This window comes from Eutrigla gurnardus (genome assembly GCF_963514095.1).
Source record: "Eutrigla gurnardus genome assembly, chromosome: 6".
In the NCBI taxonomy this organism is placed as follows: Eukaryota; Metazoa; Chordata; class Actinopteri; order Perciformes; family Triglidae; genus Eutrigla; species Eutrigla gurnardus.
The window spans coordinates 26,853,307-26,878,640 of record NC_139920.1 but is presented as its reverse complement, the minus strand read 5'-3'; the positions used below and the strand labels follow the sequence as shown (position 1 = coordinate 26,878,640).

The window sequence follows — 25,334 nt, the reverse complement described above, 5'->3', positions numbered from 1 at the left end:
CTAATCATAATATTTACATTTTCTCAGCCAGCATTAGCAATGCAAGCATTTTCTCTGTGGACACAACTGTCACATTTATTACAACTATGAGGAGGAAATCATTGGTTTGCAGAATATACACCTGAAAGTATAGTTTTCCTTAAACAAATTTGGAGAAAGTGTTTATAATACATCGTTACACAGTGGTTTGGAGACTTTTCTAAATCTAAAAATGACAGCAAAACGGTGCAAAACTAAAAAAAAAACAAAAACAAAAAAACTATAAATCCTGATGATGGAAATCATAATATACAGCGAAGAGGAAGCAGGTGGGTTAATCAAGAAAAGCCATGAATAAGGATTTCTCAGTGACTGATTGGTGCGGCAGCTATTTACTGTTTAAATTAAACCATCCACTAGTCCATATATCTAACTGGCTCGGAATTTGAGTGAATGAAAAGGGTGTTAATAAACAATCTGGCAGCCAGACGGATCAATACTGCCAACATGCAGCTGTACATTCATAACAGAGGTGTCAGAGGGCCAGCTCGTCAGAACCAGAAGGCTGGTGGATCCTTTACTCAGATTACTGAGAACGTCCCAGCAGCTGCAGATTGGGAATGTTTAACTTTTCACTCTACATGATGGTATCTCCCCATTTCATTACCTAATGGCTTCTTCAGTGGCAGCTGCTCTGATCTAGAAAACATACTGTGCAGACAAGCTCGACTGAAGCCGCAGTGAATCACTAAGACTGTGGATTATGAATGGCCTCTGGTGGGCAGAACGACTAATCTAAAACACGCAGGATCAAATCAGACTCGGGCTTCAGATGATTAAAATGGAGAAATGATTCGTTTCATCGTGTTTGCAGTCTATGCTTCTCCTTATCAATGTTTCAGAATGCAGGCGGACTTCAAGTGTGCCAAATGAAACCCATAAAAAGCTTTAGATATGCGAGGTGTCATTTTGTACCTCCGCATGAATAATTCTCAAGAAAATCTATGTCGATTATTATTATTCTCGTGTGAATCCCCGTAGCTGGATTTACCCATTAATTTAAGATGACATCATGATGTAAACAAATAATCACTTCACAGGCTGAAACACCATCCGTCTGTCTCATGAATGCATGCATGAGCCTCTCTCTGTGCAGGATGCAGTTCTCAGCAGCACCACTAGAGGTCACAGACACGACGTTGAAGCTGTGCTTCTATGCTGGAGGTTGACAACGACTCAATTTGCTTGCCCAGCATCCTTCTCCCCGTTTGTCAGGACTTCTACCCTCCTGGAGCAACATAAGTCAGGCAACAGATGTGATGACTATCTCACACACACACACACAAACACACACTCTTCAGGCATGTCTCTAGCTTGTGTCCCTGCACATTAGATTCCAACAACTAATGGATGGATGATGCTGGCACGACCCAACACCGAATTATGATCTCAAAACAGGTGCCAAAAAAGCTATACAGCTACAGCAAATCCCATTTGGGCTTGAAAGCATCAGCAGCTGAAAGAAATCCTGTTGCACTACAAAAGGTATTATTTGCTCCAATAAGCTAACAGCATTGAGCACGACACTATCATCTTTGATATTTAAATGTGGAGCTTTGAACGGGCTGCACTTTAACTCTCTTCAGCTCATCAGAAGCATGAAGGACTGTTATGACATTTGAGTGCATACTTGCAATCTAAATCCGCGGACAAAGATATTCATTTCAATAATTGTGCCAAAGAAGCAATGAAAATGTTCCTGGAATGTGTAATTCGATTGTATTGCTTATTTATACCCTGACATTTTGCAACCTGACAATAAACAGGAAGATGCAAGATCGAAATCACTTCCTTCCTCATGTCGGTTGAAAGCCTGTTCCTATTTTAAAAGAGGGGGTTGACGGAGTCACTTGACTAGCCAAACATCATTTCATGAGGGTGTTTCATGCATCTGTGTGTGTGTGTGTGTGTGTGTGTGTACACAGGCTGGCAGGTCACACTGCTTCCCGTGCTAAATGGTTTAATATCACAGGGCAGAGTGGGAGGTCAACACAAAGTGCTGCTTTTCCGAGCAGAAACTGTACAGTAAACCAAGATAGCAGATGTGTCCGCGTCGATAAATAAGGGATTTCTTCATCAAGTGTTCAGAAAATTCACTCGGATCTATGTTTTTGTACCTCGGGCACCTTTTCCGTTTTATTTTCCTGTATTACAATTAAGACAGCGACACACGCTTGCATGTTCAAAAATAAATGGAAAATGAATCATAAAAATTCCATCCAGCACAGCGCCTGAAACATTATTTCAAGATATTGCTTGAAGCGAGTGAGTTATCAGCACATCTCGGGTCTTATTTATTATTAAACAGATAATAAATGCTCCACGCAAGTGGCGGCAGACCATATGCGTTTGGACTCTGACGTGTGTGTGTGTGTGTGTGTGTGCCCGTCTGAATGTGAATGTGCAATAGTAAATAAGAGAGCAGGCGGCCGTCATGTGGTGTTAAATGGGAGGACCAAAGGCCATATTTCACAGAGAAGTCCCTCGGGAGACATAGCTGGTGTCATAAAGCAGGGCATGAGCCCAGAGATGTATGGGAGTAACATTAAGGCTCCAGCACTGAAAGAATGGGGTTCTGTGAATGGGGGCATGCAGATGATCCGCTGTGTTCAGGCAACAAATAGGGCATGTGAGGGCGGTGTTGAGCTCTGTGCTAACATCACTTCTGAATTTAATCATAAAAAGGCAACATGGATCTGTTGGTCCATCACTTTGACAAAATACAATGCCACAACATTTTGTACAGACATTGATATCCCGACTCTCTGGGGGTTCTGGTTTTGCATATAATGTCTCGACAGCTATTGTCATGTCGTGCCGATAATTTGGTTTATGTCCAAATACCTGGAAACTAATCATAAAATGGCAACATGGATCTGTCGGTCCATCACTTTGACTTCCAGAACAAAATACAGACATTTATGATTCCCAGATGATGAACCATAATGACATGGCGATATCCTGACTCTCTGGGGTTTCTGGTTTTGCATATAATGTCGCGACAGCTATTGTCATGTCGTGCCGATAATTTGGTTTATGTCCAAATACCTGGAAACGAATCACATTTAACACAGTTGTACTTTAGTGCTGATTAGCAAATATTAGCATGCTAACACACTGAACTAAGGTGGTAAACAGTATACTTACTCAACATCAGTACGTTAGCGTTGTCAGTGTCGGCATGCTGACGTTAGCATTAAGCTCAAAGCCCCGCTGGCTTTTCGCCTTTATTGACGGTGTTGCTTTCCAACATCATCATGTATTTAGAATTCTGGTTTTGTGATTTTAATTTGAGTTGGAGATTGACGGTAGTTTATTTATCTTTTGTCTGTTTTGGTTTACTCATATCCCATTTGGGGGGGAGATTGTTTAGGGAGGCCGTTAAGTGAGACAGTCATGAACAGTGTCAGTTTGCAGGTTTGCCATCCAAACACAGGAGGGAGGGAGGGAGAGAGGGAGCAAAGAAAGACATTAGGGTGGGTGGAGGGGGAGCGTGAGGCTGAACACAAGCAGCAGTATATCATTTTATCACTTAATGAGGAGCTGCTCCCCGCCCTAAACGCAGTACAACAAATACATCCTCGCCACAAAACAAATATGCCGGTTAGATTAAATGAAAACATTATGATAGAATGTGCACGTGAGCAAACATTTCCACATTTCTTCCATCGCTTCTCCATTCTACATATTGTTTGACAGACACACGGTTTTTGTGGCAGGGAAAATGGCTTTTCAGCATGTCATCATCAATAATTCACTTATGACAAACAGCTCTGACATTTACACTGCACTGGGTGTTTCTCCGACGCTGACAGGGAGACAATAATGAAGGAGAAGGAGACAGATACAAGGAGAGACAGTTTCTCTCTCCGTTGTGAACTCATGAAATTAGAAAGGCCTAATAAAGTGTCACATCTTCAGTCGTTAAACACTGTTGGAAGAAGCAAAGCTGCCTTAGATGACCTTTTTAGGAATCATCCGTTGACCTCATCCTGATGTCGTGTTAGTAAATGCAGCTCTAAGCTAAGAGTGCAATCGACCCCCTTAAACAAATCTTGGAAATCCCTTAAATCGCACACGCTTTTTAAAATTCCTCTTTTTTTTTTTGAGAATGAGAATGAGCCGATGGCAGACTTTGCAAATCCCTGGGTCTTCTCTCCTGAATTATCCGTCTGACTCGCAGCTCAACAGGTTTTGTGGGCAGACGAACACTGAGAGAAGCAGACGGATTGAAATCCAGCCTGTCCTCCTCGAGAAAACGACCACATAGGTCGTGTGTCAAGCACCGAATTACGACCATATGTTACGTTTCAAAATAGCGCGCCCTCTAGCGGTCAAGTAAATACCGACACTCCGGTGTCTCAGACGATCGCCCCCCGTCAATCATCGGCAGAGACCCCCCCCACACGTCGACCTAAACCTACCCCCCCCCGCGCGTGCGCGGACGATTGCCCCTCGTCAATCATCGGCAGAGACCCCCTCCACACGTCGACCTAACCCTAACCTTAACCACTACTATCGTTGCGGAAGAATCTCCGCAATACGCTCCCAGAGGTCGTATATTTGAGGACGTGACACACGACCTATTTGGTCGTATGAGTTGGAGGGCTTGTTACGGCTTGTTAATCAGAGGTGGTGTCACCGTTTCCCTGAAAAGATTACAGCTTCCCCATTCTGTTGAGCAGCTTCACAAACCACTGAGTTTCATCAAGACCAACACGAAAGTAACAAACTGCAAAGATCAACTTGTGAATAATATATATTTTCTTCAAATGTCATTTTAAAAATAAATAAAGAGGACACACAGCTATAGATTTTCTACAACAGCAGCAACAAGACAGCAACAAGAACCATATCAGTGGGTTAGGGTTAAAGGAGAAATCCGGTCATTTTTTACCCCATTTCCGTTGTCCTCAGGGTCATCCCGACTTATTAGAAGCAAAAAACCAGACAAAAATTGACGTTGCCTAGCCCGAGATCTGTACCTGCCTGGCAGCCTTCCAGACTCGCTCCAATGCTAACCCATTGGGGCAACTTTTATCTGCTTTCCTGGGCCTCAGAAAACAATTCCAAGACCTATGCAACACAGGTTGGGTCCGTACGAGACACCACGGCGCTCGTTTAGCTCAAATAGTGTTGCAAAACGAAATAAATATGTGTGTTTTAGCATGAAGTTACTCACCTCAAATCACCCCGTAGACATTAGCAGTAGATAGCGGAGCGCCTGTCGTCCCTCCCAGTCACCGCAGAAACGAAGACGTTTTCCTCATAGTTTTGATTTTCTATCCATAAAGAAACGACTGAGCTGCGCAGTCGTCCTGTCCGTAATAAATCCATGAAGCCGTTACGTCCATATGTATGACTATGTTACAACATAGCAACGATAGCTTACAGCTAGTAACGTGCCGGGCGCTCGTCCGTCCCAGTCGTTGTTGGGTTAGGGTTACTTCCTTTTTTAATTTTGGCTGTAACTCCGGAACGGTAAGTCATAGAGACACGGGCTAAAGACTGGTGTGTTCAGAAGGGTTGAATTAGGTCAGACACCACCAATCCCGAGTCTCTACTACCATGCGTTCAGAGATATAAGCAGACATGTAGTTAGAGTTAATTCCTTTTTTATTTTGGCTGTATCTCGGGAACGGTAAGTCGTAGAGACTCGGGGTGAAGACTATAAAGGGGTTATGCATGGGCGTCGCCAGCATATATTGGGGGTCGGGACTAGGGATGTAACGATGCATCGTGACACGATTAAAAATCGGTACAAATGCGTAACGATGCGCACCGGTTGACAGAAAAAATGAATCGCAAATGCTATTTTTAGAAATAGGTTACGTTATCTTAAAAAAAAAGTCACTGGTTGGTGATTCATTTGTTCGACGTCAAGTCACCTAACTTACGTCACTACGTAGGTATGGGGCACAGAACGAGGGAAGACATGGCGACGGTAGGCAACAACTTTGAAATAGAGCGCTTGCTGGGTCGGATCCGGCGGATTGTGAACTTTTTCCACAGGAGCCCGACAGCCACTGCTGTGTTGGCTGCGAAGCAAAAACTACTGCTCGGCCCGGCGGACAAGCACAAGCTAATTGTGGACGTTACCACACGCTGGAATAGCAGCTTGGACATGTTGGAACGATATCTCGACCTGCAACCGGCTGTGGCTGCTGCTCTGCTTAGCCCAGAAGTGCGTCGTAACGCTCGTGAAATCGACACACTGGACAACTAGGACATCTGTGATGCCGAGGACATCATGAAACTTCTCAAACCTTTGAAGACAGTCACCACCGTGCTAAGTGATGAACACAAGCTAGTCTTAGTTTATTTGAAGAGATTTTATGTTTTGATATTATTATTTTGATGTGGGATTTGTTTTTAAAAATCCAGTTATTCTTTGTTATTTAAGTGAATAACTACTTCAGTTGCACTTTTTTTTATAAGACACAAAAACAGTGTTTAACAGTGTTTCTGTAAAGAAAGGACCTCTTTTTTTGGTCAAGATTGTATATTCTTTTCTTATTTAAGATATTGAATTACACCAGTTACACCATGACCATTTAAGTTGCACTTTTTATAACATGACAAAAACTGTGTTACAGTTTCTGTACATTTCTGTAAAGAAAGCACCTCTAAGATTGTTTTCCGACAAATAAAAGATAATTTTATGTGGTCATAATTTGTCAGTAGCTCATTTTGATTAAAAAAGAAAATCGTGGGAAAATCGTATCGTGAACAAAAAAATCGTGAACCATATCGAATCGTGAGTTGAGTGTATCGTTACATCCCTAGTCGGGACCCTCCACCTTTTAAAAAAAGTCGTTTGGACCCCCCACATTTGCAATTAAAATATTAGTGCATAACAGGTCTAATGTGTCCAGCGCTCTTTTCATTGCTTCATGATCAAATCCGTTCCACTATATCAGTAAAAGAATACCCACAGCAATCCACTCCGTGTTTCCCTGGTTTCACACACACACACACACACACACACACACACACACACACACACACACACACACACACACACACACACACACACACACACACCAGGACCCCCTGCCTAAACAGGACCCCCCCCACATATCAAATGCTGCTGACACCCCTGCTTTGATAGCAAAACTGCCTTACTCAATGATTTTTCAGAGTCTGCAGAAGTAGCAGCTCTGAGGCTGCCAACACACCGACACACTGGTGCTCCGAGCTAAATCTTTGTTCAGCATATTGGCGTGCTCATATTTTCTAATTAAACACAATGACGCGGGTGGGAATGTCATTAGTTCTGCAACATAAACAAAAACACTTTCCTAAACGCAAACTAAAAAATGAACCAAAGACTAAAGTTCATAGCAATCCTTCAAATAATTGACCAGACATTTCAGTCAAAGCCACAGTTGTAAAGCTCATGGTGGAGCTAGAGGAGGAACACCAGGGTCAGGCTTCATCACTTGAGGTGCATGTATAAAATAGCATGTCAGTCCATCAATAGCCAATAGTTCAGGGCTTTCACAGTCTGGATCAAAGTGGTTAACGGGCGTTGTTGTTCCTGGTGCCATGCCTCATGCAAAAAGCAGGGTAATTTGGTTATGGCGCTGCTAAACTCAGAATCCTTCACGCAGACTTCAATGAAAACAAGAACCCTGAACCCTGTTCTTTGTACCAGTGGGAAAAATAATGAGGCTTGTGCTTGGTGTCTAAAGAAAACACTGACACTGCTGTAAACAGGCAATTTTCAAACTGAAGCTGCGAGCAATGAGGTCGACGAATGAAGACGCATTATGGATGGCTCGCGGCATAGCCTGTGTGCTCCAATCAGGTTGTGATCAGAAGAAATGAGGCACACTGTGTCCAAGTCTGTAAACACACTCCTGCCGAGAATAGAGCCGACACGGACTGGACACACAGCCTGCACAGATTCACTGATAACACAATGCACACACACACACACACACACACACACACACACACACACACGCAGGCAGGCTGGCTACAGCAATGATGATGTGCTGGTGTCTTCATCTTTCATCTGTAACCACCGAGGCCTGCAGCATTTGCAGAATACATCACATGTGAAGTATTACAGGAATTTTCGATTTGACATCCCTCAGTATGTCTTCAGTGTGCAGATTTTTAGATGCATATGTGTGTGTGTGTGTGTGTGTGTGTGTGTGTGTGTGTGTGTGTGTGTGTGTGTGTGTCAGCCACACTAGAACAACCGACAGGCAGTATGTCAAGTTATGGAAAACATCTGCAATGCCCGTGATGTGTGTTAGTGCAAAGTAAACAGTTTAGGGACAAATGTGAGTTTTTGAATGATTCAACGGAAATAATGAGCTCTTTTGTGAAACAGACACATCTGAGCAGAGATATGATGGAGTAGTTTGTTGTTTAAGTGGTAGGAATCTGTTATTTTTACCGCGCATGTCAAGTCTATTTTATTTATGTAGCCCGATATCACAAATCACAAATTTGCCTCAAGGTTTTTTTTTTTTAAATGGATGCAGACAGATCAATCAAATACAATGACAATGATTTCTTTATAAAAGGAGCTAATGTTTGAATGTTGCTTCTCCAGCTGGTTTCATAAACTAAAAAAACGACACATTTTTCTCCTTTTGGACTAATTTTTTACATCGTCAAAATACATTACAATATAAAATATTTAGAGTTACTCGCCTTTGCCGATAGGCAAGAATTTGAACAGATGAATACAGATGTTTACGCTACATGCTGACCTTGGTGTTTGTGAAGAGGAGAAAAAGAACGTGCCATTTCCCCATTTCTGAAATCTCTGAAATATTTACCGCCCAACTGAATTGTCCAGAGACTGTGGAGAGCCACTAGTGTTATCATCACTGCGCTCTCCACTTCATTCTCATTCATTTAGCATCCGTTTACTGACGTGTGTGTAAGAGCCCTCAGACGGGAGTAATTCAGTGTGACCCAGAAGAATGGAAATCAAAGCTAATCAAGAAACTACACAAACACAATCTATGTGACACAAAATGGCTACAAGTGGGTTCTAGAATTTTAAAAATCATCTTTGGGCACAGGCTCATTCCCAGTGATGTCACTTGGACACTGGCTTTGAGCTCAGGCCAGAACGTTTTGCCACTCCTTGAGAAGTCTGCTCTGGCTCCGTTTTCAAGTTCAGCTTAATGAGTCAGGGATTTAGCATATGCTGCAATTAGTTTAACAACTCTAACTGCCTCTAAACTCTGGCTTGCCTCATTTAAATTAACCACTACTCGCACTGGGCCAGCAGCTCTTCTTTTACCGCTTCTCGCTTTACTTCTGAGAGACCATTCAAGACCTTCTGTCCTTCAGGGCCGGCCATAACGGGCAAGATGGAGACCCTACTGATACTGAAGGTCTGTCTTGGGGGTCTGAATAATGATGCCACAATATCAGGACTTAAAGTAACCAGGCTGTCCAGTTTTGTGCTGCACAGAAAAAATTCTAGTATTCTAATTCTAGTCTAGTTCTCTCGATGATACTTTTTCATTCAGAAATACACAATAATCTGACACAAAACCATCTATTTGTGACCGACACCTACTCCTGATGCCGTTCAAATGCCAGATTGTTTCAGTGTGATTACTGTCATTAGGGCTGCGTTAAGGCCAACTCTAAATACTGTTATTTCAAGCACTTCCGAAAGGATGTTTTCGTCCAGACCGCCATGTGTCAAATGCTACAAACGTACATACACGCAGACCCGCACAAAAAAAGAAACCACAAAACATACAAACGCGTTCAACCCCTGCCAAAAGCAGAACGAGATACCAGAATTGGAGGCTTAATTGCTTCATTTACAAAGCAGCGTTTGCTGTTTCAACATGTCTTTCAAGCGGAGCTGTGTGTGCGTGACATGCAAATGTTTCATAAGATCCTCACTGGAAGCACAGTGAGAAAATCGAAAGGCAAAGTCAGTGGCTCATAGAGGTTGTGCTGCTCATTAGAATCCCCAATGCAAATGGCTCAGAGGAAAACACACTGATTGTTTCGTTTCTTTCTTCTGGCAAACCAAACATGGGGGGGGCTGGGGATGTGTATTCTGGTCTGAGTGACACTACAGACCAGTGGTCTCATTTAAAAACCAGTGCACAGGAACCACACTTCATGATTGCACACGTAGAAATGAGGAGTACATGTGCCAAACATGAATCTGATTTATAAAACCCCACCTGCCAGTGCAGAATTTCCTTTTAATAAATCCCAAATGGAACTTGGAAATGTGTGTACGTGAATCGGCCTCATATCCCGCCATATGGTCAATGCAAAGCACCTCATTGGAAGTGACGTACGCCTCTTTCAGGCCCGTTTTGTGTGTACACAATGGTTATAAATGAGACCCCTGGTCATGGAAACGCTAGACTGAAATGGGTTTTTTTTATGAGTACACTAGGCAAAGGTTATCAGACTACAGAGTACATTTCGTCTGCGGTGTGAAAGAACAAAAGGAAGAGGAAACACCACAGGGTCTCTAAAGTCAAGAAAGTCCATTGTTTGGGGAAAACAAGTATTTTCTTGGAATGCTAGCCTGAAGTTATCTTGTGGACAACACTGTTAATCTAACCCTGGGTGTGCAAAATGGAAAGTCATGTCATGGGCAAATTGAACAGAGATCCTCTTGGGATTATCAAAGCCTTTTGTTTTTTTTTTACAGTGCATTCTGGGAAATCTGGCCTGATAATGACACAAGATAAAACATCAGGAAGATATTTTTGATATTATCTTCAGAGAGTCCACAGCAGCGATTTCAAGATACCTTGTAATGAATTTAAGTGTGGTAAGATATTGCCAAAACTTCATGGCAATATCTTGCTCAACAAACTGAGGGATGGACTGGTTAATACTGCCATGAGCTCTTTTGATTGCCGTTAAAAAACAACCTCACACCAGCTTTAATTCTCACAACATATTGCTCTAGCTTGGTTTGAAAAGGCGAATAGACTAATTTCCTTTGGAAAAACAAAAGCAGGTGCACACTTTGGCTCAGGTGCAACACCTAATTTCCCATCCTCCTATCAGGTGGCTGTGGGTTTGTTACTAAGTGGTCCTGAGAGGTGGATGTTCATGGTTGTAACATATCCTGACTCACTCTGATCATTGTCCTCTCGGCAGATGAAGTGTAGATCTGTCATGTAGTATCGTAATAATTATATCAGGCAGGGGAGAGAATAGTTATCTGGTCCGTGACCGAGCATCTCAACAAGCCCGGTGATCCGGTAAACAACCACATCAATACCCCTCTCACACGAGCTTAAATATCAAATGCATATTTTAGCAAGAGAGGTTCCCATTGTGAAAAAATTACTCCTCTTATTTATCCCCTACTTTGATTGTATGTCATCATCCATTTACTCTCCCACCTCCCATCCATCTTCCCACTTTCTCTCTCCCGTCACGCTCCCCAAGCCTGTCTCTTTAGCTATAGACATAACTCAGTATGGGATGTGGCATCCTGTACCTGTGGTGAGGCGGGAGGGAGGGGGGCACAGAGGGTGCCAATGCCCCTAAAGGTGAAGCCCCAGCTTCAGCAGGGAAACAGAGGGGGGCATCAACGCTATAATCAGCTGGAAAATCCACAGCACTGCAGGGCAGGAAACCAGTAAATACACACACACAGGCAGCAGCCAGTAAACGCCGTTTAGGAAGAAGACTGGAAGCATCAGAAACAACAGCAAACCTAATTGTAAAAAACTACAATTTTCTGTTTTATGGGGGGGGGGTTACATGCCCCCACTATGTCTTGGCTGGGAGTGGGAGCACTAACTTAGAATCTCGCTGATTGCTTGTCAATGTATTGCAGCCAAGAAATAGACCCCCAGAAAAACAGCAAATTGTTATTTCTAAACTTTGCCTTCTTTAATACGAGCAAAAATAGGTAGGACTAGTGTAAAATAGAGACGCTTTCAGATGCTGGTAGGTGGATTTTATCATTTGACAGAGCCATGCTAGCTGTTCAGCTAACTGACTGTATGCACACATGAGAATGATGTCATCCAACTCTCACCAAGAAGGCGGATATTCTTCTTTTTTTTTTTTTAAATAAAACAAAATCCTGCACTAATACTGACTTAACAGTGCTGTGAACAAACACAAACCCATGCATTGCATGTTTCACCATCTTTACAACACCATATTTTTGTGTGATGTTTGATATGACTAATGAGAAAACTTTCTAATTGTACCCAAAAAGGCGTGAACACTAATTTTCAATTCCAATTTTGGAAAACAATAAAATCCCTGTGATACCAGATTTTGTCAGGATTATTTTGCCCTAAATTAAGTGTTACTACCTAAAGTGTTACATGATACATTATATCCATTTTAGTTGCATCACCATAATGTTGCCGGTTACAACATTTTCTTCAGTATGTTTACTCTTTACTCTGAAAAATCTCAGGATGCTCAACATGATACTCACTCCCACTCCTTGCGTCGTGCCTGTGGTGTGCTGTGAATCTTATGAGCCTGGTGGGCTTTCACGATGTCCCTCTGCTCGATCAGGCCGCCCCGACGCCTCTTCATCACATTCGGACTGACCGCCAAATCTCCATCCATCCCGTGCAATCCCCCTCCCACTTCAAAAGTCGAGGCCACGTCAAGAGTGAGGCCGAGACGGTTCGGGTGGAGAGAGGGAGCATTGCCAGACACGTGTGGGAGGTAGAGGGTGTCATAGCTGGTTGAGAGACTTTGGGGCTCCAGGAAGGAGCGGGACTCCGACAACAAGCTCGACCGTCCGGCCGGTCCTGTGCGATGCTTCTGCCAGTTCTCACAGTCCGTTGGAGACGAGTGAAGGATGTGGTGCCTCTGGATGCTGCTACCACACATCGCCTCCGTGCCCAGACCACCCCCGGGACACTCCGGCCCCGATGTGGCTCTCGGTAGCCCCAAAGCATTGTGGTCCCCTGTCAGAGACCGAGAGCTGACCGAACAGGAGCCGAGTTCCAGCATGGTGGGAAGGCTGCCCAGGATCTCAGCATAGTGCTGCAGGAAGGACAGGGAGTAGACAGGAAATGAAATAAAGGGGGAAAAAGTGAGACATTAGACATTAGACTTTATTAGATTGGTTTGGAACTGTGATTCATTTGGAACTGTGATTTGTGTAGAAATGTCTCTCTGTTGCTCTTAAAGGAAACACGTGGAAAGATTTGTCCAAGTTTGATGTTCAGGACGAACATGATTTAACTTTGTGTCATCTATCTCCCCCTTGTTTTGAAACATAGCCTTGGTACAAAAAACACAACAAAACACAACTAAAAGCAGAGCAGAGCTGTCCTGTGACCTGCGTCGATGCATTGGATGTGTGTTAAGTGCTAACAGCTGCTTATAAAAGTGCTTTGTGTTGAAACGGCTGCAGTGAGGATGTGAACAGCAGCCTCATCTATCGGCAACATTTCTGTCCGTTTCTCTCACACACACAATTATTTTCAGTATTGATTCATCCTTTTTTTTTTAATTAATTCATCATTTGTTGTTTTGATGCATGCAAAAGTGGTTAAAGTGAGGACATTTTGTCTTATTGGTCTCTTCTGATGGCTTTTGTCATCGGTAAGATTAGGCTCTTATTAGAGCTGGGTAGTTTGTTCAAAATCAGATCATAATGGATTCCAAAATTACAAGAACTAAATTACATTTGAAAAAACGTAAATGTATATATAATTGCCGGAGGCCTCGCTGGAGTCGGCCTGAAACAAGTATCGATCCAACACCAATATTCATGAACAGGCTCTATGCCTCGCTGTGTGGAGAAGACTGAGGGCGTTATTTTATGTGCAAGGCAACATCAGGCTGATTTAAACATTGCTACTCTTACTTTGTAGAGCAAAATGTAAGATATAAATATATATCCAATCAAGTGTATTTATAAAGCACATTTAAAAGCAAACCAGTTGGGAAAAGATTGATATCTAATAAACTAATGGTATCTGATACCAGACCAGCCTATTGTCACCAAAACCAGCTATTTGAGTCAGTATCAGACTGATATCTATACAGATACAGACAGTAGTTTTGCATTATATACCGATAGCAAACATGATGTAGCAACATTATTACCATTTACAGGTGCAGACGCTCTGCCAGCTTGTGCTTGGGTGTTGGATTATAGCTAAAAACAGCCAAAAGCCTGAAAGATCCAGCTTCCTGGTGAATAGGAATTTGTTCAACTTGGCAATTTGCCAATGGTCCAACAGCTCTTAATGTCTTCAGTTAATTTAAAATATTACCAGTCCTAGAAGCATCAGAACCAATTTGCTAAGCTGTAACGCAACACTGAAAATCATATAATACTGGCTTAATGGCTCAATTACATTATTATTTTCCAATTAATATTATTTCCAGAAAAGTGTATTCTATCTGGTAGGAACATCGAGCTCTAGTCTGGTTTTGGGTACGTACTACTCAACAAATGCACATGATCTTAATGCCATTTCCTGCAAAAGCCTCAGTTTGCTGCTGCTCGTACTCTAGCTTTATTGCAGCCCTTTCCATTTTCGTTAGCTGAATGATAGATTTCTGGTTTTACAGCTCCTCAGAGAGAAATGGCTCTAAATAACAAGTGCGGTGAAGATATTGAGCTGAGAATTTTCTGTTAAAAGGAGTCTGTTGTGTAGTTGCAGAGAGCAGATTAGATGAACGGATAAAAGCTATTCAACTGCCCAGAGCATCTGCTTCAAATCCATCAGACTGCTGAGAGCAATTAATTAGACCGTTGTCAATAAGTGGATACACCGCTAATAATGGGGCACTAATGATCGGAGGCCCTCTTGAGTTGATGGCAGCATCAATTGCACGAGAAAGCTGCATATCCTTGATTTCTGGAGGTCTTAACACTTCCACATATCAACATTTCTTTAAACTGAAATAACGTGATACATAACGTTATAGCCTATATGTTATGTTATGTCACTGAAGAGGATGAAGCCTTTGAATTAGATAAAACTTTAGGCTGAGAAGCAGCGGAAAAGAGGTTGATATTAGACAAAACCAGCAACAATTTGATTTATTATTCATGAAGCAGAAAGCTACATTTTTTTTTTAAATAAATGAAAGAAATGTGTCAAAAATCTTAAAATTAATCATTCAACATGAATACTGAGGCAAGGGTCTCATGCTGCCTTCACGTGGTATCGGAATTGTGGTGAATACATGTGCATAATGCAATCAAAAAAGGATTTTGACAATTCGCGGGTGATAGTAAACCTTACGTCCGCCATTTTTAAGTAGGAAGTAGGATCTTCCGATTCGCACCTGAAGGCAGCATCGGTTCATTAAAGCTAATAGAGTGGTGAAGTCCCGCCCCTCCATTTCCGGGACATGGGTCCTCAAAAGCAAAACAATATCAATGCGATTCAATGGGTAGATACAAATTATTTTCTGGTCCCGTTTGAATTGTGCCATGGATTTCACATATGTTCTTTGTGATATTTAAAGAAAATTTTTCACGCAAAGAAGACGACAATTAAGCGCGAAGAGTTTTGATAAAGTTAGGTTTTGTGTGAGCCGCTTTGTGAACTACAGCTCCTCGCTGTTCTCGTCGCGAATGATATACGTCACCACCCGCCGAGTCCGAAGTCCGCCGAGATGGCTGTTTCTCTGCTCCACTTCACCGCTTTTTTCCAAGGGCAGAATAAAAGTATCGAAAGGGGGGAGAACCACTATAAGTCGGGTCATGTGGAGAGCCTCAACTTCGCCGATGGGGAGGGAAAAGGGCGATGACGTGACGTCACATACGCGACACAACATGTAGTCTTTATCATTGTGTTTTCTCAATGAATTTTAACTGAAGAATTGCACAATAAACGGTCAAACTCTTGACATGGAAAATTATAATTTAAGCCTATAAACAACATTTGTGTAATCCAAGGCATAACGACCGGGGGATCAGATAATAATTATTTTCCGTCCATTGAACACCATTCATTTTTTTCGCTCCGAAAGGACCCATGGCGCCGTTACTTCCTGCTTCCGCTTCGGCACTCTATGGAGACGGCTAATCCCGTTGGCGTCCACCGGATAGTTGTTGTCCAGCCTAACTGATTTACCTAGTCTCACATTAACATTATAGTCTGTCTTTTGGCGTATTTTAACTCGTTGTTTGTGTCACAGCTTCCCGGTGTTTGGCCGTTAAACCCGCTATGAGCTAGCAGCTCAGCACCGAAGTTAGCGGTCGGCTAGCTAATGAGCCCAGGGGAGCATTTAGCTAGCAGCTACACAACCAGATATTTCCCTCGGGAATGAGTGGACACTTACACAAAAAATAGCTAAACGGAGAGTGAATATTGAACTTACATTTGTCAGGCAACCAGAATCACGACTCCTAGTAAATGATAATAGCCTCCCGCCCCGGGTCTGTTCGCTTGTTCGCTAACCCAATAAAGTGCATCAAGATTGTGCTGCCCCCACGTGGTCAATTAAGGTAAGTGAAACCTCAAACATAAAAACATTTGCAAATGTATTTGGAAAAGCCACCAACAATCATAATAATCATTAAATCATACTCATTATTTTTCCAACTATTTTATGAGCTTATTTCATTTATAATCATATAATGATATATATATATATATATATATATATATATATATATATATATATATATATAATGTTTTAATGCCTAGATGAAGCCAAGTTGCTTCAGTGATGCAGGAGGAGTTCAAGTTTATCGTCATGCACATTAAAAACTACGGTTGTAAATTTTAATGTAATGCAATTCAGCATAGTGCTGACCACTAACAACTATATGAAAATATCTACATTATTTTTTACCTGTAATAGGCAAATAAAACAAAAAATAATTGGAATAGTTCAACTGGACGTCTATCCTTGACATGAAAAAGGGACAAAAATGTAATCACTGTCCTTACTGAATGTCCTACCCTACCATAAATCAATTGATTATATATAATTTCTCGATTCACACTTTTACAGGTTGTCTTCCTCTCACTCTTCTGATTTCAAACGATCTGATATTTTTATAGTGTCTAATGGACCATGTTTGTCCATTACCTCCATGATTAACTCTGGCACCTTGGTTTTCCTGCTTTCTGGGGGGGTTAATGGTATGCAATTCTCTGCAGACCAGAGAGCATGAGACAATATAAAGTGGCTTTAATCGTAGCTGCTTAATGATTATGAGCTGACCTCTTTCTTATCTCACACAGCTTTAGTAAGTGTTGCAAAAATGATGTGCATTGAATAAGACACACTCAGAGAAGGCCAGTGAAGTATATGAATATGTGTATTTGTCCATACAGTTGTCCATTGCATGGTTCCTGGCAGAGGGGAGGTCTGTCTGAGAAATGGCAGGGGATATTTCCATTGATCCAACGCTTACCGAATCCATTTTGTAAATTATGTTTTTTAAACTGGCTGCTGCTCAATGGGAATGCCAACACAATTCAGCTGACATATAGGGGTGTTTGAGTACAGACTGCTGGATGTGGGTATTGTTCTCTCACAGAAAAGCACCAGAGCAGGAAAATACAACCAACGGAGGCAAAATAAATTCACTCAGAAAGGTGCCATATTGGAATCAATACTAATTAAATAGGCTGGCACAAACATCAAAACGAACATGGTTAGTAAAGGGTTGAACACCAAATTGGGGACTCTTCCAGAAGATGAAAGCTATAAAATGTACACAGATATTAAAAGTTAGCATGAAACACCAATAAACCTTTATTTTAAACTGCCACAAGCACGAGGGTGCTCTTTGAGTCGGTCCAGATCTTATCAGCAAAAGACGAGTGCACTTGGCTATCTATGGTGCATAAAGGTCATTTAGACAGTTGTCCACGTTATGTATGTATACATATAGCCTACAGCATATTCAATACAGACACACTTTATGGTGGTCAGCCATCTGCTAGAGGGATCGCCACAGTGAGATTTACAAATAGATCCAAATACGCTAAACAACCCCTTATGTGATGTCTTTTGTTTTGGCTTCTTATCCAACTATTCCCAATCAAATAAGTGTGTTTTCCAAAAAAATGTCCAACTATTCCTGTGATATCGCCACGAAAAAAGCAAAAAGCAATGTCTTGTGATCGGGAACGTGGAGGGAGAAAGTACAATTTGTATAATTAGTCGAAGATAAAAGCTGAAAACATCTTTGATTCGCCCCACTCCCTCAAGCAACCATTATCAGAGCCATTAGTGCAGCCACACACGCATACCAGCACCGGTCCGACAAACAGACCTTCACCACAGAGCTCTGGAAAAAAACAACCACACTTCAATGCCATGACCGGATCCCCCCGGTGCTCGGCTGCTCCCTCTGCACTCCGCCGTGGCTGCTGCACACGATTATAAGAACCGTACTGCCAAGAAAGTTGACTGTGGTTTTCATATAATCATCCTGATTGGCTTTTAAAGAGGCTGGTTGTTGATTAGCCTTCGTCACCGTGCTTTCAGAATGCCATTATCTGAAATTGTCCATAAACTATCTAATGTGTAACTCACAGCTGTGTGGTGACTTCCCAGCTACGACACAATTACACGACAGAATGTGGAAAACGGAATCACAGTATTAGGCCCCGTTGACATGAAGGGGAAACGCAGATATTTCCACGCGGTTTGGCCTCTCATTTACAGGAAAACCCCGTTTTTATCACAGAAAAAAGATTATTTCTAAAAACTCCGGCCAAAGTGGAGATTTTATGATAACGCCGGTTATGTGTTGTCGCGTCAACTGGGAGAAACAGGGTTTTAGGTTCTCAAGCGTCACAGGAAGTCGCTCGTGTTCTTCGTTGTTGTTGATTCTGAGGATTCTGGTTGGCTTGCATGGCTTTATCCTTCTCCCTACACTGCCGCCCATAGGTTTGGCATCGTTATAATGGCGGTCGACGGCGTATTTATGAGGGTTGATGTAAATGCCAAATTTTTTGAAAACGATGTTGTGTGCACGATGATATTTTTTAAATATTTCTTTCTCTAAATATGTACGTATAAACGTGGCATTAGACTGTACAAGACGATATCAGGGCTAAATTGTTTTCACGCCGTTCGTTGGACGTCCAGGTGTCGGCAAGGTTACTAATGAGGAGTGATGGAGAGACCGAAACCTGCTCACACCTGCTGCCCCTAACGGCTCACACAAACACTTCGTATTTCACCAACACCCCTCAACCTGCACGGCCGAGCACCTCGTCAGGGAGTGAAAATTTGAATCGTCTGAAAAATAACCTTTAACGTTTGTAGGAGAGGTGCAGGAGAGTCAACCGCAATGTTAAGAAATCTTGAGGATGGCTTAGATGGTAGAAATCTGATCATTACAGTCATTATTCTAGTAGCATTTATTTGCTGTCATTTATATCCTATCATAATAATGGATTGGATTTATATGGCGCTTTTCAAGATACTCAAAGCTCTCTGACAGGGTTCCGGGTTCCATTCATTCACACACAGTCATACCGGTGGTAGTAAACTACGATAGTAGCCACAGCTGCCCTGGGGCAGACTGACGGAAGCCTGGCTGCCATTCAGCGCCTACGGCCCCTCCGACCCCCACCTCAAACATACAGCAGTCATACACATTCACACGAGGCAAGCTGGGTGAAGTGTCTTGCCCAAGGACACAACGACCATGACACAGTGACAAGGGCGGGGATCGAACCGCCGACCCTCCGAACATTGGCCAACCCGCTCTACCAACTGAGCCACAGTCGCCCCATCATACTTCTTTTTTTCTGTAAATGTGCTTCTTCATCAAACAGGCAAAATTGAGGAATATGGCAATAAGATGACGGGTTGTAACAAATATTACAAGGAGAGCTTTTCATCAACTGTATCAGAATCTTTTTGGATGCTAGTGTGAAGGATCCAGAGTTTGAATTTGAACACACTGTCAGATGCAGTGGAAACACAGAACAATATGACTCAAAGTAAAGTTTTGCTTGGGGTTTATCTCGCCGCTTTGTTTGCCTCGTACAAACAGGAAGAACGAAGAGCAAACGAACCGAACAGACGGCTCATCGGAGAGTAAGGAACGCCGACACGTAATCGATGATCACTGTAAGGCCGAGACACAGTGTGTATGAATGTTTAAGTCTTTGCTCTTTGATTAGAAATCTAATATTCTCCAGCTTAGCCCAGCCTCTAATTTAGAGCAGGGACTCTCTCGTAAAACAGCCGCTGCTCTACTGTTCCGTATTACACAGAGTGCATTAGGCGGTGCCAACATGTACATATTAAATTTACAACAATCTATTACACGCTGTTGTGCGTTTTCAGGGAGCAAACGGAAGCAGAGGATATGCAAATATCAAAGTTGAACTATTGGACAAATTAAAAATGTTGAAACTCCACCGATTTTACACTTTTGATGGTGATACTGAATATGTAAGAGTGTTGCATAAAGTCTTTTGTGGCTCCAGAGGGAGTGTCTGAAGTCTAATAAATCATCTCAGGTGGTTTAGAGTGACTACATGATTTATATTTAATGTAATAAATCTGGAGTCTAAATAATCAACCAAGGTTTGCCCTCGGCCTCGGCCTCAAAGTGCAGCAGTCGGTGGGGAAGTTGCACAGGTTTGGGCGAGGAATAAAAAACAGCATCAATTCTGATAGTTTATTTAAAAACCAAAACAAGACTGTCTGTTGAGAGTGTGACAATGTGACCGGATTACAAAATGTGAGAGAAAAAGAGAGCTTGGTCAGTGAATTTAACCTGAGGGGGGCGTAAATATCTCGACCAGATTTAATGGTTTTCTATCCAACAGTGGTGATATTTCACTGAAAAACTTCTTCTAGAAGAAAAATCCCAGGATCTTCAAAGTATGTATGAGACATAATTTGGCCACCATGAATCTGGCACCATGAATCTGGCATAGATTTCCAAAGTTTCCATCCATACATATTAAATAAACCTGTTGCACAAAGAAGTCCTGAGCAATAAATCTCATGCATCCATTTACTTTCATTTCATTTTTCATTCATGATTTTTTGCTGTATCACTCCACTGTGATATGTTATTGTTGAACAACAACAACCCAGTTTGGCTGCAGGGTTTATTAAAGTTTCATATGATGATTATGTAAGTGTTGCTCCGTGAATGACCTCGGTTTGAATGCATGTTGCTTTGTAGTGGACGTGCGTGCTCGTCAGACCTAACGAGGAACAACATGGTTCATAAACGGTATTTATTAGTTTGATATATTTGTCAACTACTCCGCTTGTTTTCTATCAGGAAGTCAGGCTTTTTGTCTTTAACAGCCAGGTGTACCATGACAGACGCTCCTCAAAGGGATCCTACTGCTGTGATGACCTTCCGGGAAAGACCATTACACGACACATCAGATGAGTAATGATCAACACGACTAATAGGACCTCCACACTGTTGTGGTCCAATCATCGGAAGGTAAAGTAGCCTCATGGGGAAGAAGCTATGACGGGGGGGGGGGACATGATGCATTTCCTCTGCCCTGTGCTGTCACTTGATCAGAAAGTTTCAGTGACGGTCAGATGAACAGGGGGTCCGATTTGTCGGTTTCTATATACAAACATGCTCAACTGCACATTTTGAAGGTTTGTTTTGCCGTTCAACAGATAGTCTCGCTTCTGTGCAGCGTTAATTGAATAATAAATTGATATAAATAACAACCACTTAAATCTAATGGGATCTTGCCCTAGAAGTAATCGAATTCAGCGGAAAGGAACCGTCAGAGCATAAAATCATAAAAAAAAAAGAGAGGCTTCAAGGGCATAATGTCCGGACAATGACATTACAGCATTCCATCCCAATATATAGCCAATAATATAAGGAAGAATGTCCTGTTTTCCACTGGGAGCACATGGCAATAAGGCCTCTGACATTTAATAATTTACCAAATGAATCCATAGCAAATACGCTGCATCTGAAACATGGACCCATTCTACACAAAACATATAAATGAATCTTCATTGATCACCTGCTCTGATATATATGAAGCATCTTGGAGCGATAAAAGATTATATAATGATATATCTTTGTAAATGATGATTCGGTATTGTGAAATATGCATTGTAGGAGTTATAAGAGAGAAACACACGTCTTGTTTCAGCTCCGGAGGTACAGTCAGGTTCTCTGTTCGACTGCTGAATGGAGGCACTAATTTATACACCATGAAAACCAATTTGCAATTTGAGAGACAGAGTGGCGTTATTCAACCGGGACAATCGGAGCACTTGACGAGAAAAAGATTAACACGAGACGATAGCAAGGAAATATAGGCAAACTAAATTGGGGGGTGGTAGGTGACAACATGTTAATGTGAAGAAATAATTAACAAGGCACCTCCGGAGAAGCAGGACTGATCCAAGCAACGGTCCATTTGCCCTCATTCACAGGATAATTTCATCAATTCCAACACAAAGCACCTGCCCATCCAACCACTGAGCAGTAACGGGCTGTTGGAGTGCATGACTGCGATTTTAAGGCTTCACTTCAGGAAGAAAAAAAAAAGAGAGAGCTGAAGTCGACACAGCGTTCGCCTCAAGCAACTGATTAATCAAACTGCCTCTTCTTTTATTGTCACCCTCCTTGAGAAAAAAAAGAGGTTGTTATTGGACTTCTGATGGATGGGCTTTGCCTAAACACATCAGTTCCAGGTCGTAGAAATACAAAGGCACACAAGCGAGATGACAGATGGGTGACACAAGCGAATTGTGGCAGTTTAGGATGAAAAAACCTCATCAACAACTTGTCAGACATGCACTCCCTTTCAATTCACTGCAGCGAACGTAGTCTCGATTTTCTCCTCTTTAATTAATTCCTCCCTCCTTTGAGGTAATGATCGCTGCCGTCCCCAGCATATGAGAAAAAAGGGAGAGATTTCTTCTCCTGCACTTGATTTCTTTTTCTGTTTTTGTATAATTATCTGGCCTCGGCCCCCTTAGTCATTTGCAGAATCTCATTCAAGTCTGCCTCCATGTGGCCCTTCTACCCGAGTCCTGCTCCGTCACTCTGAGCAACGTGAGGATTTGAATGTTCTTGTATTAGGAATGACTCAGTCTCTCGTCTCAGCCTGTTGCACTGGTAAAAGTGAGGAGAGAGATTAGTGCTCTGGCACTGTCTTTGCACACTGACACAGTGCTAATTGGTTTTGTTGTGCAGGCTAATTAACAAGCCAAGGAGAGCGAAGCTTCAGGAATGAACATTTAGAAGAAAAAACACATATTTACACAGAGAATTCTCAAATCCTATCGATTGGTAGTAGCCTATCAAAAAAACTGTTTTTCAGCAAAACTGCTGACTGTTGTGATTCGAGTCAGCTTCAGGCTCATTCACGTCTATTCCATTGATCGGTGTTATCAATGAAGACTGCTCATTATGGATTTCTGCACCCTGATCCTCTGGGTGGCACACAAACATAACCTCCTTCCAAACAAACAAACAAATACAGCTTTTAGTTGTCTAAAGCCTAAGAGTAATGATGTATATAAATATATAATTTCTTACCTAAAAAGAGAGAACTCCTTTCCATCTCGTTCACCTTTCCACAGAAAATGAAAATGTGCCGGCAGATACTGTAAGACCACGTCCTCCGCCGTAGTACTGTCCCCCTGCCAGCACTGAGAGAGGGAGGGAGAGAGAGGGAGAGAGAGAGAGAGGGGGAGAGATGGGGATGGAGAGAGAGAGAGAGAGAGAGAGGGAGAGATGGGGATGGAGAGAGAGGGATGGGGATGGAGAGAGAGAGAGAGAGAGGGATGGGGAGGGAAAAACAGAGAGGGATGGGGGGAGAGAGAGATGGGGATTGGGATGGAGAGAGAAAGAGAGATGGGGATGGAGAGAGAGAGATATGAGGGGAGAGAGAGATGGGGATGGAGAGAGAGAGAGAGAGAGGTTATTAGTCAGGGGGGATTTGAGCAGTCAGTAGCCTAACACATTTTATTGAAAAGAACCCACAACAAATGATTTTGTTTGACATATTCTAAAGTCATGACACGTCAGGTAACCGTATCTTGTCACGTGTCACTCCGCCTGTATCGCAGTGTCCTCGTAAACATCAGGTAACCTACTTGTTGCCGTCTGCGTGGTCAAACAAGCAGCCAGTAACCTGGAAGCCTGATCAGTCTTTACGGCTCCGTGGCAGCCTGCGCCGCTGTTTATATATTTATGACTCACCTGTTAAAACAGTGAGCACACACATCCTATCATCAAAGTATTTCGCCAATTTGCTTTTTACAACGCTCCATTTGTTGCCATAGGGACCAGTAAAGAGAGAATCCTAACTCGAGCCCTAATAAAAAAAAAAATCAGTCGAATGAAAAAAAAATATTAAAAATGAAGCAATAATCTTGTGATGAGAAATGACTCAAATGAAGCGGACTCGGGGTAAGTGGGCTATGGTAAATCTCTTTTTCCTTTTTTTTTAATGAATGAATGGAAAAGGCGATTCAATGCAGTAGTGTGTCTGCGTGTGATGCACACTCAGGCCGCTGGGTGGCAGCAAACGCAAATAAATTGTATTGGCAGCATGAAATAAGCTTTATCTGCCCGGACAACGGAATGTAGGCTTATGTATTTGAAGTCTGTGGCACCGACTAATTCATGACAAGAATCTCAACAGTATAAGCAAACTAGTCTTACTTCAGACAACACGACACTAGTTAAATTTGTTTATTTATTATTCATTAAATTGATTTACATAAATTATAATTAGTGATTTTACATTGTATTATATATATATTTTAAGTATTAATTGATAGTGTACTTGAATTTAATTATTTGACACCGTTTATGGCTTATCACCCATTGGCTGCTTTATTGTACTCCTGAAAATGTGAATGTGCTAAAGTAAATTAAGTTGGGAAAAAAAATATAACCCACTTTACATCTTCCTTTACAGCTAGCCTAAGGACAAATAGAGCTGTCATTAGTGATGTAGGGTGCAGTGTTCACTGCCTTCACAGCCAATATTATATAGGCTATTAACTAATTTAGACAACCCAATAACGTTTGAACATTTTTTTAAAATTACATTTCTATCAATTTTAAGATGCTACAATAATCATCAGTATAGGACCCACACGTAACATTAATTTAATTAATTTACTATAAATAATATATCTATGGAACAAAAGAAAACGTTTTTATTAGTCAAAATTATTTATCATAATATCATGTATTATTTAAGGTGATTTTATGGTCTGTGTGTGAAGTGTATGCCTGTGTGTGTGTGTGTGTGTGTGTGTGTTCGGGGTAGGGCGGGGCTTTCCGAGCGGGTTGACGTGGTCCAACTCTCGCGATAGTTCGGTCTCGCTTACCTACCCGTCTTGGATACTTCAATTTTCACTGTTGAGAAACA

At 42.0% G+C, this 25,334-nt stretch overlaps 1 protein-coding gene across 1 annotated transcript in view; it reads right to left on the bottom strand.

Moving 5' to 3' along the window:
- Positions 1 to 23,544, bottom strand: part of LOC311014464 (uncharacterized protein) — a gene marked incomplete at its 3' end in the record, with an annotated part of 36,741 nt that extends 13,197 nt beyond the window's left edge. The window contains exons 1-2 of the mRNA XM_084011086.1: positions 23,486 to 23,544; positions 12,467 to 13,029 (exon numbers count right to left, since the gene is read on the bottom strand). Coding sequence (XP_083867212.1) covers positions 12,467 to 12,996 — 530 coding nt within the window. The 5' untranslated portion in view covers positions 12,997 to 13,029; positions 23,486 to 23,544. The remainder of the gene's footprint in view (positions 1 to 12,466; positions 13,030 to 23,485) is intronic.
- Between the last annotated feature and the right edge of the window lie 1,790 nt (positions 23,545 to 25,334).